The following is a 15,340-nucleotide window of genomic DNA, read 5'->3' as shown; positions in this document are numbered from 1 at the left end:
ATACTGGCTCACAACACTTCTAAAAGTATTAAGTACAGTGTCATGCTGAATTTTGCATTATGTTGAGATGTGTTTTGATGTTTTAAAAGTACATCTCATTTACAATACCAAAAGTTCACATTTAAAAAAAAAAAAAACATTAATAATGGGGTAAGTAATCACACAGACAAAATGCAATGAACCGCTGATGCACGCTCACGTCTCAAAATAATACCAATAGTACTTAATGCAGCATGCAAGTAACGTTTGGTACCTAAATGCCAATCAGTGGAATACAATGGTTAAGTAATACTAATAGTGTGTGCTGTTTGCCTATGAGACTGACCAGGATTGGTGTGTATAGGGTTTGTTTTATCTTAATATAAAATAAGCTTGATTATACTGTGTTTGTATTGTTAGCAGTATTAACAATAAAAAACATGTCTCTGTAAACATGTGATTTTTTTTTTTTTTTTAAACCCACGATATTGATATATAGAAATTATATATTGCTATCAAACACTATCGCTATCATATCAAAATATCAATATTGGTGCCCACCCCTAATAATTACAAGGTTATTACACATAGTTACAATGTACTTCATGTGTAAATGATTTTGCACCACATATGTAAGTGCACAAAATGTATCAGAAAAGGGTTATATTGTGCAAATAAATTTACACATAAGGTACGTTATAACTAAGCATGATAACATTGTTATTATATGTAAGTACATGTGTATTTACTAAGTAACTGCTATGTAAATACAAGGTAATTAGAGACACTTAATGGACTAGACCAAAGAAAAAAATATGTGTAGGGTTACTTAAGTAGTTTTAATCCAACCTGTTTTACAATAATATCAACAACAATCTTCAGTTTAGATAATGCCTGTTACAACCATAGCCATCTGAAGATCAGGAACACGTTAACTGATGGATGATGCTTAAAAATACACCTGAAACAATGCTTGTTGTATTGTTAACCTTAAAAGCTTAGTTCAACTTGGAGCAAGAAGAAATAATATTATGAGTAATATAAGTATAATGCACTAAAATTATAAGAGCAATGGCAATATATATGAATTGAAAAAACTTTTGAAAAACTTTCCTAAATTAATATTTGCAAGTCCGCAGGATGGTTGCTGGAGGGTTGAGTCCCAGGGTGAAAACTAAGAACAGGACAATATATAGCAATGTCTTTATTGGAATATTATTTGACACTAGTGTTTTCCAAATTCAGTTATAGAATATATATACCAACCTGATCAGATTCTGTTTACCACTGTGTTTGAAATAGTTAAATACAATCCTGGTGACTGCGATCAAGTAGACCGCACGGTGCCTGTGTTTTATAAGTGAGTGATGGCAGATTCACGTATCCCGGAGGAAGGTTGTTTCATTGAAGGGTTTTCTTGAGGGCTTACTGCACAGCGTGTTGCTTCCAGGTGGATCTTAAATCTCTTTGTCTCATCTCCGGTGGAATTCCCAGAGTCTGTGTTCATCTCCGCCCCACTGGCCTCCAGATGTTCCGGACTAAATGTGACTCCACCATCATTTATTTACATGGGCAGTAGTGTAAAGCTCTGTGTCAGTTTCTAAACTAATAAGAAGTGTTTCTTGTAAATGGCTTAGATATTTGTTCTTATAGTACTGTATTGCTATAGGATGGTATTATTAGTATGTAACATGTATATAACAAATGAGAAGATACAATTAGTGTAAATTGGGGGTTTATGAAACCATCCAATAGGGTCCTATATTCAGACATGTTACTCCAGTATGTAATCTACTTATTTATTTTGAGAAAGAGGAAAAAATTGTTACAAAATGCAAAAGAAACAACATGAGAGCACTTGAGATTGTTAAAGGAAACTTCTTTGAAACAGCTTACAGACAGAAAAGTAACCACATAAGAGGCTGCCGTAGGTTTCTTGTACAGCTGTTAGATGTCCTAACTTCAATTTAAATAATCTGTCATAAGGCTAGGGTCAACTAGGTTACTGCAGTTATTGGTTGTGAGTTTGCATTATTAAGCAAAGCTTCTCTTTTGACAAACGGTTTCCATAGCATGGTTTACGCTCCTTATCCCTGAATCTGTCACAGTGGATTTGTTGGTAATGAATGTGATGCTTATTGGATGCTAATGGAGACATGGGACCTGAAGCTCACTTTGAGCTTTGTTGGTGTTGCATAACATCAGGATTCAAATTGTTTTAAACCTCAAGCATGGATCTTGCAAGTGGAACCAGTAATTGCATGGCAGCAGAGGGGTGGAATCACTGGTCCTTGCTGATGACTGGGGTACAGATTCTCTAAACAGGGGCATCACAAATGTAACTCATCGTTTGCTCTCAAATCCAAGCCATCTTGACAAGCTGAAGAGCACATTCATTTGTAATTACTGGTTCAGTGTCTCTTCCTGATGTATTAGGCTTTGGGTTTGTGTGCATTGGTATTTATCCATTCACTGGAACAGCAGAATGTTTATACTAAAATGCTAATGGCTACTTTCACTTGCTATTTAAATGATTATCTTGTACATATTAAAATGACTACACTGGGTTCTTCCACCATCCACATGTTATATAGAAAAATGTAAATCATATAGCTGTAACTTTAAATTCTATATTTGTGAAATTTAAAGGCTGTATTGAGAACCAACAATATATCATATACTATTCTGAAGGTGGAGCAGGAACAAATTGAAACAGAGTGATTCCAGTGATTCTCTTTCCCTTCATTCTTTACCATCTAAACTTCATTTGCTAGAAGGAGACAAAAAAGAACAGCATGTTGAATCTTTCAGCCTCACTTCCAACTTGAAGTGATGCACGTTTTTTCCAAGCCCATCAAAGATTGGCTCCCAGGTCAAAATCCCAGCTCTGTGGAGACTTCAGATGCTCAGTGCAGCTCCACAGTCTACTGACTCCCTTCAATTGCTTGCATTCCTTTTCAGTCCAACAGAGTATTTGTTAAAGAACACAGTGACAATAAGTCATTACAATTGCAAAGAGAAGAATAGAAACGTTTTGCTTTGCCCATTTACTTGACAAAGAACACAAGTGTTCGTCTGTGTGGTCTCTGGAACCAGCCAGATTCTTTTTCACTGATGTGTTGCTGTGAGAATATTCCGAATGAACTATTCTAGATTTGTTTAATTATGCTTGTGAACAGACATTGCTTTCACTGGTGTGTCAGTTTTCAGTAAATTATCGATATCTATCTAGCTATCTATCCATCTATCTATCTATCTATCTATCTATCTACCTTACCATTGTTTTCAGGGAAGCCTTGTTGAAAACACACACTCTGCAGTTATATATTATATTTTACTATTAAAATGCAGTGTAAGTAGTTCATTGTACCCAAAACATATATGTATTTTTATATTCATATTACGTACTATTAAAGTTTCTGGACAGGTTGTCCAATGCCCCTGTTAATATTAAATATGGAGGATAATGGAGCCCCCATCTGATCAGGGATCCTTGCTTGACCCATAACCCGGCTGTGCTGTTTTTTATTGGAAGCAGGAGACTCGTTACGCAGGCAACCCCTTCCCTAGCCAAATAACTTAACAACATATATTACTGTATGGAATATTTCTGTTTTTTTTTTAATTAATATGTGTTATGTGTGTTTTTTTAAGGTATTGCTTGTGTTAGCTTGTAAGATGGGATTTTAAGAATACTAACTAGCGTATCTAAGAATACGCTACACAGAATATCAAGATAATCCTGTATACAATGCAGTGGCTCTACTCATTGTATTATTTGTATGTTCAAATGGTTACTTTCTGTGTAAAACTGTTGTCCCAGCTATTCAATCGGCAGCACTTTAGATTATAGTGCATACACAGCCATTTAATGACCTTGCAATAATGAAATAATTACCCATTGTTCCTGCTCTTACACAGTACATGCTATGTAATTGGAGAACACCATCCTGTTAGCATGGAATTACACTTGCAGTATTTCATATGCAGTTTCCATGTATGATTAGAGACCCTACTAGTAGTGACCCAGTTATTACCATTGTATTACATGGTTATGCATGCCCCAAAATTAGGGCTTCTGTTTTTCGGTTTTCATTAATTTTATTTTCGAGTTTTATGCAAATGGTTGTTTTTTCGCTTTTTATATACTGTGTGAAATTATTGTTTTCGGTTTCTTTCCAAAATGCTCGGGCATTTGTTTTCTGTCACATTATTTACAGTAGCTCGACATTACTTGCACGCTTAGTTGTACCTTCTTTCCTTTCTGTTTTCCACAATGAATATGGTCACGGGCACATTCTTTTGGGGTTTCTGCGTGTCTAGACATTTTTTACATTTCGCCACATCTTGAAATTCTGTTTCACATTCTCCCTATCTAACTTGAATGTAGCTTTAAATCCCGCAAACAAGCCTTCCAATTGTAATCTCATTTTAAATCTCGCAAGCGGAGTCTCCAATAGAAATTTAGCAATTTACTGTCGCTTAGTGGTTGGGGTGGGTTTAAAGTATTCAGAACGAATCAATGATAGATACAAGTCAGGAAGGAGGGACATTGCCTAGCAGCACTGGAAAAAGTATTTTGTTTTTTAATGGGGAGGAGTGAAGTCGACATGAATTGAGTAACCATTTCCAGTGTTTTTTTGGTGTTAAATTTCATTTTTTTTTTTTTTGTATCAGGGGTGCTTTATTGTTTTTTATCAGTTAAAACTGAAAATCAGAAGCCCTAATAATATAAAGTGATAATATGAGTAGTATATATTTATATATATATATAGAATATATATATATATATATATATATATATATATATATATATATATACATACATACATACACACACACACACACACACACTGAGTGCTGAAGAAGTAATACATTATTAATCAATACAAATCAATCAGCTACTTAAAGCATAACACTGCAAAATCTGCAGATTAAATGTGATCCCTTTCTGCACAGACTGGAAGAAGGCCATAATACTGGTGCTTGATCTGCCAACATACCTTCCATTATAGCTATGCAAAGCAGCCTGCAAACACAGCACTGTGCTGATCTGCAGCTGTAACAGCCGGATATTCTAAAGGGGTGTGTGGGAGGGGCTTCCAAGTGTTTGTATAGTATTTCTGGTATTAGGTCCCTATGCAATGGTTCTGTTTCTGGGAATCACAGTTTTATTCCATATATTATGTGTTTTCTAAACTTTGTGTTAATGTTTTACAGCAATGTTGAAAAGTAAGTTCCTGTATCCTATGCTCTGAAGCAGCAGTGTTTAGGTCTGCGGCAGATCTTTCTGTCTAGTGTTGATCCCCTAAAAAGAATACCTTCGACCTCTCTGCTGGTCACACTGCAGCTTATAATATATGCTCCAAAGATAATGTTTAGTTAAGTACATGTGGGTTGGGATTGCTGTGGTGATTGTTGCCACCAGTGACTTCACTCGCTACTATCACTGACATAAACATAAACTGTTGGTTGCATTTAATTTGAAATTCCCTTATGCAGTAGGTTATTTATATACACTCTAGCAGTCTTTAGCATGTCATACTAGTTGTATTACCTGCATTTCAGCTGAATTGCATCATCTTTTTGTAGCTGCGGGTGTTCCTTCTTCAGTCTTGCACATTACTACTCAGTCTAGAGCCCTGCACGTGTGAGTTATGGTTGTCTTTTCAGTTCCATACTCAAATTAGCACACATGCCATCATTTCTTGAGCACCCACGTCATATGGATTCAGCCATTATCTCTTCCTTTCACATGTGATACTTAACCCCCAAGTTGCTTTTTCTCGTGGCCTCTGCAGAATAACCCATCATTAACTTCTAGTGTTCCTGACACATCCATTACTCGCCATGCCTTGGCTGTGTCTAAACATACCTCAGCACTCCAGAGCTATCGACCTTGCGCTGTGCCCTTCCTATCATCCCAGTGCTCCCCCCCCCCCCCCCCCCCCCCCAACACTTTCTCTAAAGTAGTGTGCGACTGACTGAATTGAAAGGTTTCGATGTTTTTTGCTCCACACAGTGCAGTGGTAATCAAACAAGAAGATTAGAAAAATACATTTTCTCAGCATGTACATTCTGTAAAAAATACCTTCATTATGTTTATTATAAAAATATAAATGTTTCCACTACAAATCCTTTTACATTAGTAGCAGTCCATCTACATTTGCACACAAAAACTAAATTAGGGGAAAACAGTATTGTATTAAAAAACAAAACAGAAATACCAACGAAACAAACTTACACAATAAAAGGCAAATACACACCATCAACAGAAATCCCATACACTGTCATAGTTTACTGTATGCTACAAGCAACAACTCTGCACTGGATATGCTAACAGAAATAAATAATAGATGGAAATTAGAATTGATTTTTAAGGTACTGAATAGATAATATGGTACATTTTTTAAAAAATATGTTGCCCTAAGCAAGCTTTTTTAATATAAGTTCTGTACAAGAGATAGCCACAGAAATGACAGTACCACTAATGTCACTGTTACTAATATTACAATATCATGTTTCCATATATACAGGATAACACTGTGGGGAAGAGTATTTATTCACATGTATAATGAGAGAGGGTTAGAGTTAGGGTTAGAGAAATCACTCTAAGATACTGTGTCGATGAGAACTGTAACAGGAGTGCAGTCTCTCCCACTAAGAGTCCATTCACTGGAATGCTCCATGAAGCCGGGGGGAGGGACGCAATGAAGCAGAGCTCAGGACAGTGTTTACTCTGATAGCAACTGATTTCTGCTCATTTCTTCCCCTTCACGATATATTTCTCAATATATGTTATTATTCTTTCTCTCATATCTTTGTAGGTTAAAGATGCATCATTCAGCTGACATCAGGATTACCCATCCAGTTTTCCACTGAGCGTCCTGCTTCACTTCAGACGAGACATTGCAGCACACCAAAAGATCACTTCTATTTTTTTTTTTTTTGTATTCAAAATTATAAAAATGGTTCTCAGTTTTATAGAAATCATGGCAACTGTTACCACTGACAAGTAATGCCAGTTCCAATCTGACTAAATGTTATCTACCCAGATTACTTCCTCTTTAGAACCCGCACTGGGCAGCTGCATGGCATTACAATAGTGACTGCTGGCTGGGGCAAAGGCAACAAGAGGGCACAGCAATGGGACTAGCCCTTGAGTAAAGGACATGCTGCTGATCTGGGGCTTAAAACACACTCATTCTGGAGACGAGTCTTCCATCTCGTCTGTAAGTCAGCAATCTCATGCAAATATTGAATTGGACTTTCTCCACATTCAAAATAGTGTCTCCATTACAATATAATCCCATTTGAAATCAATGGTAATTCCTAACCCAACATAAAAAAAAGGATTCATAATGTATTCCAATGTACATTACACCATATTCTGCATATTAGTCTGTGTGGGAAAACTAGCATCTGTCAATGACTATTGAGAGAAATAGTTATTATACTGAAAACTGCTTTCTTATCTGATCTAAGACCTATAATTATAGACTCTGAATCTACACATTGTGGTTTGTGTGTTAACTCTGGGGTTCAAATACACCACAAAATGTTCCCTAAAGCAAAGTAACTTGCTGTTTGGCACTTTCATTACATTACATGAACAGGGCTGTCATTCTGAGGACCGCGTTACTGTTAAACAGTGTATACCAGCTATTTTAATCAGAGCCTTACCATGAATTATGATCGGTGTATTGCACTTGAGAAAAACAAACATGTTAAGTATGATTTCACTGCAAAACTCCACAGAACAACACCCAATACTGAACTTACCATTTCTGTGGTCAGAAGTCTTAATGTTTTTTGATCTGTCTGTTTGACATCCATCCCTGACCCTGCTGAAGCCTGTGTGTGTGCAATGATTGATAGAATGATTAGTGTGTTAAACCTCTGGGTAGGAGTCAGGGTGTTCTGAACTGGTTTTATTGCATTGCTTAGCTCAAGACAACAATAGTTCCTGCAATCAAAATCTAGTCTCCAGCAGTAGTTGGGTTATTTTACCTATTTATTTGTGTTTATTCCTTTTTAGCAACATTACTAAAGCCGTTCCCCGTTACTAATTCATTTGAAACATGTTAACAGCAAACACCATTCTTACCACTTCCACTTGATCAATTATTAGTCTCAAAGCTAGCCATGCTTTTTGATGTAGCCTTGTGAATAAATGTTCTCACATCCTGGGTACATGGTACAAGACAGCTTGATTGGAGTACTTTAAGTTTTTCTTCCTCTTGTGTTTTTTTTTTTTTTTTTTTTTTTTTTTTTTTTTTTAATTAAGGCAACTCTAACTCGTATCACTGGCAAGTCTTTATGTATCCTGGGACTAATATCCATCTGGACTCTGAGCACTGTCAAACTCTTCCCGAGATCCCTGGATCCCCCTGTGCCTTTGCCACTGTTCCATCAATTTGCTGTCCATTGCGTTGTTTTCCCACATTGTTTTTATTTTTCTGACCCAAAGCAGCGAAGGGTCTGTCTTACACCGAAACCGGGCCGTTCTTTGTGTGTGTTTCAAGTGCTTTAATGCTGCTTACAATCTTCTTCTGAGGTCCTACAACAGTTACGCCTATCTTCTTCAAGTCCCTGTGTGACAAAAAAGAGAAACCTGTTATAATGGACAGCGAGTGCATGTGGTCCTGCCCTCCCAGTTCTTTTATTTACAGCAGAGGTCAGCTGAGCCATCAGGACATGCAAGAAGGAATCCACACTGAAACTCATTGCAGGCTTTTTTCAGTTCACTGACTTTAATCAAATAAACTTTTGCACATTAATTGGGTTTTCTTGAAAACTATTATAGTGACGTGCTGTTGCCCACATCTTGCTGTAGTTAGCCCATGCATATCGGGAGATTAGTACATAAAGCAATGCCACTAAATAAGTATTCCTCAAATAAAATCTGGAAGCTCGATTGCAGCTTTAATAAAGCAATTAGTTAAAAGGATGGATATCACCGTACGTACAAACCAGCACGTGGATTGTAGCTGTTTAGTATGGAGCATTCTGCAAAAGTGCAATAGGCAATCACAATGAGCACACAGCAGGCAGAGGCATTTTGGTGCACTAAAATGTTAGCAAAGGTTTGAGAGTAGACAGCGTAAGGAGCGCTCGTATTCTCAACGGACCCACCATCTGGGGTTGCTGTAGTTAGAGTGTGGAAATCCCCAGGGGAGGTTCAAACTCAGGTAAGGAGGCTGCTGGCTTAACATCACTCAGGCATATTCTACAAACAAAGTAGAGCTTTAGAATGAGACTGGAGCAATCATACACTGTGACAGCTTCAGCAGCTCAGCCAGCAACTCAATAAACAGTGTAGTGGGCATATTACAAAAATTTGTAGTGCATTGATGCAGATCTGATATTTAATAATGACTGGCACAACCCCATTGTAATTCTGATGATGCCACTGTCCCTCTCTAGGGGAAGTACAAATTGTATTTACAGCCATGTGTTGACTGCAGGCATGGTTTGGTACAGAGCTATATCCTCCATGAGACACATTCATTTGTCCCAGAGTGCACAGTGCTGAGGAAGAGGCAGAAGTCAGCATAAGAAAAATCGTTCATTTCTTGTTTATTTCAGAGTTTCACAGTTGCAGGGCATGCCCATGTGGACTTCATGTATGTTTTCCTGAGTGAAAGTCTCTGTGAAGTTGTTGAATCAGACCATTTGAAATACTCAGATATGCCTACACCAACTCTCCAGTCCAGACTACCATAACTGTCCACAGTGGCGAAGACTGTCACACTGTCCCAGAATGGGTGCACCTTGTCACCTGAGGTGCTCCCCTTTGTATAAAACAAAACCATCAATACGTCTCCCATTGCACTTCCTTCAGAAGAGCACCATTATCAAACTAGAACAATACATGTGCACAGTATGTCAATCGAGTGGTAACGGTGAATGCATACATACTGTAGTACAGAAACCATACTCATTATACATTGCAAATTGCTGAGGGCAGGGGGAATGACCCAAGTTCTATTGCATATCCCAGTGCAGAGACATAAAAATGTTCTTACAAGAGGATGTTTTTATCTGGTTGAATATCAATATATTTTTAAGTAAAAAAAAAACAGAACTGAAGTAAACACTTGAGTGGATAGAGCATTTGATGACTCTGCTCTCTCTTTTCTTATTTCTAATAAACTATTGTAGGATGTCGACTGCTGGGCTGGTGACCCATAACTAAAAAAAAACCAAAAACAAAGCATTTTAAATGTCTTTCTCCACAACTTTGGGAGGCCCCAAAACTAAATACCAGGCTACAGTGCCTCACTCAGGAAAGCAAATAAAAAAAGGAATCTTACTCTACTGATGTCTTTGCTAGCGTGTTGCAGGAGCTGTAGCTGACCCCAGTGTAGTGGTCCCTGCTGGGCAGAGTCCGGACGCTCTCCAGCCAGTCGCCCATTGAGCAGAAGGCAGCGATGTCTGTGCTGTTCCGGTCCAGTAGCAGGTTTGATGGCCTGTGTGGGATTCAGAAACACAGGCGAGCGTGAGATGAGCGTTCAGTTATACCATGTGTAAGCCTAACCGCTGACAGCGGGAGCTCCCAGGCTCCATGCGGCTCTCTGCTCAGCTGTTGAATTTATCTCTCACCAAGGCCCTATATGTCTAAAGCTGGCAGCTCTAATCGGCAGGCCTACCACGGTGTTATCATGGTGTTCTACAGGAAGAGAAATAATAACAGAAAAATAAACTTCACACCTGCGTTTCACATCAGGATTGTCACATTTATTATTAACAAGACAAGCTCATAAAAACGCAGGCTGCAAAGAAAAAATAAAACATGTATAAAAAGAAATCTGTGCTGCGCTGGGAGGCTTCTGTCAGGAAATACCTGTGGAGCACTTGGAATTATGATTTTTTTCTTTTTTCTTTTCAACTCTTTCTAGGTATTTCCTGAAAGGAACTTTCAGTAAAAATCTTTTTTATTCGTATTCAGTTTACAAGGAATCACTGCTAATAATCTTGAAATGGAACTGTTTTTGACAGCAGTGTGAGGTAGTGTGAAGCAGGGTTAGAGGGGTGTTCTCGTTGGATCACATTGATGACCAATAATGTGTCTTGAATTTTCATGTGTCTGGAAGAACAGTTTGTTCCAAGCTCCAGTCTAATAACTAGTATTGCAAGTGCATCTCTTGATATTAATGCTGCTGATAGCAATTCAAAAAGAATAAAGCTTTGGCTTTGAATCCTGACAAAGCCCATTTGGTATGGTGGGCATGCACATGCTAAACACACGCCTGTACAGTAATTTGGCCCAGGAACAAACAGCTAAGAAGTTACTTCACTTCTTTGATTCGCAGCCAGTCTAGCCTTTTTCCCTGTCTTCTGAAGTGGCTGCATCAAAGTCTATACAATTAGGATGATTAGAAAATAACAAAATAATAATTGTTCTTATAAAAATATTTTACTTGGCTCATATTAAACTTCCATTTGTTCCATAAGGAGTCAATTTTTTGCAAATCAAAGGTTTCCAGTATGTAAAGGGTCTAGGACCGTGTCTACAGCTGTTCTTGAAGTGCCTGCTTGCAGATATGGGTTGATACAGCTAACTAACAGGAAATACCACAGAGATATTTTATTTTCCACGTAAAACATCTACAAACGAGCACTACAGATGTTCAAATAATAACCAAGCCCATATATATATATACACTGATAACCCCTGCCCTGTTTTCCACTTACTGGGTGACCTCTAAAGAAGCACTGCTGTGCAGTATCATGTTTTTAAAGCTCTCCGAGAAGCATGGAGGGGGGAACTGGCTCGCTTCCTCTTTGGAGGAGACATCTGGGCAGTTTAGTCGTGGACAGGAATGTGTCTCTCACTGTGAAGAGTGCTGAGATGCCTTCACAAACGTGCTGAGGGAACACTGGGTTATTTCAGCGTCTGCACGCATCTGCCTGTGACCCCTCGGCTTCCAGACAGTGGCCTGACTAGGACATTTATTGGCCCGGTGTTTTGTGAAATTGTACAGTTGTAGACAAATTAGGTGTGCTTGACTCTGAGCAGCTGTAGCTGGTGTCCTGCAGTGCTCCACCACGTCTTTTACTGCTTTTCATAAATCACAACTCCCAGCTCCCAGGCCGTGTGCGTTAAAAACCAATCAGGAAAATTACAAGCTAAGCTCCCAGGGACCCTTTTTCACTTTTTGAAAAGTCATTAGTCATTGTTATGCACTTCATCGTTTCCATAATGTTAAGGCAGTCTGCTAAAATGCTATTGCTGATACTATACAAGAACACTATGGTTTGACTCCCACAAAGATTCAGGTCAATTCAAAGTCAATTGTATTATAGTGGGCTGCTCGTTTAAACCACACAGAAGGGGAGTACTAAACCAAGGGCAGCGTGTAGGGTTGGTTTAAAAGGAAGTTATCTGCTTCTCCGTGGGCGCTGCTGAGATTGCTGGGAATGTCTGTAAACATTCCCAAAATCAGTTGACAACTGAGTTTGAATGCAAACAGGAAAAGGAAAAGTTATTTCAGGGGAACAAAGTGGATCAGTAATTAACTGCATTACGTTGCAATACATTGCTTGAAGGAAATTTCTTATTATATGTTATAAGAGATGTCATCTGGTGCAGTTTGGGCAAAAGAACCCCAAAGCGAAGCTGAATGGTGCTGGTTTTTCAAACTGAGCCAAATGTATTTTTGTTGTAATATGTAATTTATACACAGGGTAAGAAATAGTGGAATTCTGACACATTCTTAATATTGATTGTTTTTATCATACATGATTTATAATATTAGATGCATTATTTGATCCAAGAAGCCATGTTTGTAGGAATAATTAGCGGGCCCTAATCACAATGAGGAATTAGTGTATGTTGGCCCAGCAATTGCTACATTCATCAGCAAATCGTCTGTGAACCATCCTTGAAAATGATTCCTTTAAAGAAGAGATTCTGGCTTGCTCCTCAGGCTCCAGATCAATGTGACAGGGATAATATATTACCTGGAAGCGGTGTTGGCAATGATCTTGAGGCTGCTTGGGTTGCGGATGAGCTTGTCCAGAATGCTGACAATCTGCTCGAACTTGGGCCTGTTGTTCCTATCCTTCTGCCAGCAGTCTAGCATCAGCTGGTACAGGGCAGCTGGGCAGTCCATGGGAGGAGGCAGCCGGTAGCCTTCATCCACTGCTTTAATTACCTGGGTGACAAAACAGGGGCAGCATTCCTTACTGAATCAAGAGGTACCGGTAATACTTTAGAACATGAACACCAAGTTATTACATGGCAATAGCCAATAATTCCTGCTCTTACACAGTATAAAGCCTTTGAGAACAACATTGTCATACATGATGTAATTACATGGTAATAGCAAGGTAGGGGCCATTTGTAAATAATCACCATGTATATTATTGTGTGTTATTATATGGGTATTCATGGGCTCTGATCTCAAGTGCTGCCTGTGAACCTTCTCCAGCATAACCCAACCTCAATGGAACTCAATGCATGTATTACCACTCTAATTCATTGTAGAAAATGTTCTATACCTTGCGTATATATTATTACATACCACAGCCTCCTCTACATTATTCTGGCACAAGAATGTTTACAAGGCAAATAGGCTTTAATTGATTAATTCCTTGGGAAGAAATGAGGGATAAAATAACCCAATACAGATTTTTTTTTTTACCTTAGCACAAGCAACATTATCACTAATTCTCTAATCTTTATGATGAATATATTTTTTGTTCTTTGCTCATTTTCTTTTTTTACTCTTGATGTGTCTACCCTAAATATGCATGAAATACATACAAAAGATCTTTGCACTGCTGTGTTTGCCCGAGGTCAGGATCGTTTCCCAAAGCAGCAGGCATTTCTCTCTTGGCCCCATGCTCTGTGATTTAGCTGCCATTCAGCACATTCCTATTACTGCACAGCTCTCTTCTGCTATGCCATGGATGGACTCACGATTGCTGCACAGTTAGGGCATTTATCTGGAACAGCAGTTGGGGAATTCCCATAATGACACATGTTGATCCTTTTAGAAAGTGACAACGTGAAGCCTTTAAATTGCATGCTTTCCACCCCAGGGAATCAATAAATGTGCAGAAGCTCCAAAAATATCTGGAAAGTACTACAAGGTGATTTGATGTATGTTTGAATGAGGATTTCTGGCAATAGGTGTATTGTATCACCCCTCCAAAATTGTAAGGGGGCACATTTTCCATTAACTGAAAAAAACATACCCCTGATATGTCACTTCAACCCAAATGCAAACTGTATTGCCCAACATACACTGTGCACAAACTTAGACTGTTCCAAAACTATTTTTATCACCCAGTTGCAAAGTTATTTGAATTGGTCATTTTATTTTATTTCCTTTTATTTGTTTGTTCTGAAATTCATACATCCGCAGATACAGCATATTACAAACTGTTACTAGTACCCATTACAGGTATTCACCCCACATTGACACTGCTCCCTCCCTCTGCATTGCTCATAATGACACATTCTACCAGCCACCTGGCTTTGTGATGCCTTAGCTCCTCTCACATCTTGAGTTATCCCTGAGACCATCACTCACAGCACTCTACTTACATCCTGATTGGACATCTCCCAGTAAGGCCTTTCTCCATATGCCATCACCTCCCACAGCACAATGCCGTAGCTCCACATATCGCTGGCAGAGGTGAACTTGCGGTAGGCGATGGCTTCTGGTGCAGTCCACCGGATCGGGATCTTGCCGCCCTGCTCAGGCAGGCACAAGAAAGAAGGCTTAATAAAGGGCAAAAAAGGTATGGTTGCACTATGCACATGATTCATTCAAAAGAATCATGTCTTTATTATATCTGTTTATTGATTTATTCAATTTATATTTGGTACACAGACACATAGCCCCAAAGCACTCCATCATACAGTAGGAATGAAGTGCTGTGTTCACAATCTCAATTATATTTAATATATTTTCAGCGTAGAAGCAGCTAATTATTTTTATTTCTATTAGTGCGACTACAGCATCCATGTGATTATTCAGAGCAATCTTTTTTTTATTTTTTTAAATCAATCAAGTGCACGCTGCCAGAAGAAGAAGAAAAAATGCACCACAGCAGAAAATAAAAATAATGAAGATCATTTTGGAAAGATCTTAATCCTTTGTGGTCCATTTATTCAGCGTCTGTCAGGTGCGTCCGGTCTCCTTTATTTTTACATGTTCAAATCTTCTAAAGCCTCTGCTAACCTGGCTGAGGTCAGAATCTGGAAGTGAAATCCATCCGCACCACATGGGGATAAAAAAATTAATTGTACCCCCTGCAAACGCTCAAACAAAATGCATATTACTTCTATTTATCCACAGAAATGTGCTATTATAATGGAATAATTGTGGATGACTGGAATTGCCAT

The 15,340-nt window shown here is 38.5% G+C and overlaps 1 protein-coding gene across 3 annotated transcripts in view; it reads right to left on the bottom strand.

The window, feature by feature from the left end:
* Window positions 1-6,075: 6,075 nt before the first annotated feature.
* LOC121320975 (ephrin type-A receptor 3-like) overlaps window positions 6,076-15,340 on the bottom strand; it is a 98,538-nt gene continuing 89,273 nt past the window's right edge. For 2 of the 3 annotated variants that reach the window (XM_041259834.1, XM_041259836.1), the window contains exons 14-17: window positions 14,537-14,686; window positions 12,946-13,139; window positions 10,296-10,451; window positions 6,076-8,571 (exon numbers count right to left, since the gene is read on the bottom strand). In XM_041259834.1, coding sequence (XP_041115768.1) covers window positions 8,466-8,571; window positions 10,296-10,451; window positions 12,946-13,139; window positions 14,537-14,686 — 606 coding nt within the window. In that variant the 3' untranslated portion in view covers window positions 6,076-8,465. Of the gene's footprint in view, window positions 8,572-9,114; window positions 9,209-10,295; window positions 10,452-12,945; window positions 13,140-14,536; window positions 14,687-15,340 lie in introns of all 3 variants that reach the window. The other variant, XM_041259837.1, reaches the window with a different exon arrangement.

This window comes from Polyodon spathula, chromosome 9 (genome assembly GCF_017654505.1).
Source record: "Polyodon spathula isolate WHYD16114869_AA chromosome 9, ASM1765450v1, whole genome shotgun sequence".
Classification (NCBI taxonomy): Eukaryota; Metazoa; Chordata; class Actinopteri; order Acipenseriformes; family Polyodontidae; genus Polyodon; species Polyodon spathula.
Note: the sequence above shows the minus strand (reverse complement) of the source record. Positions and strands in the feature narration are given on the sequence as shown.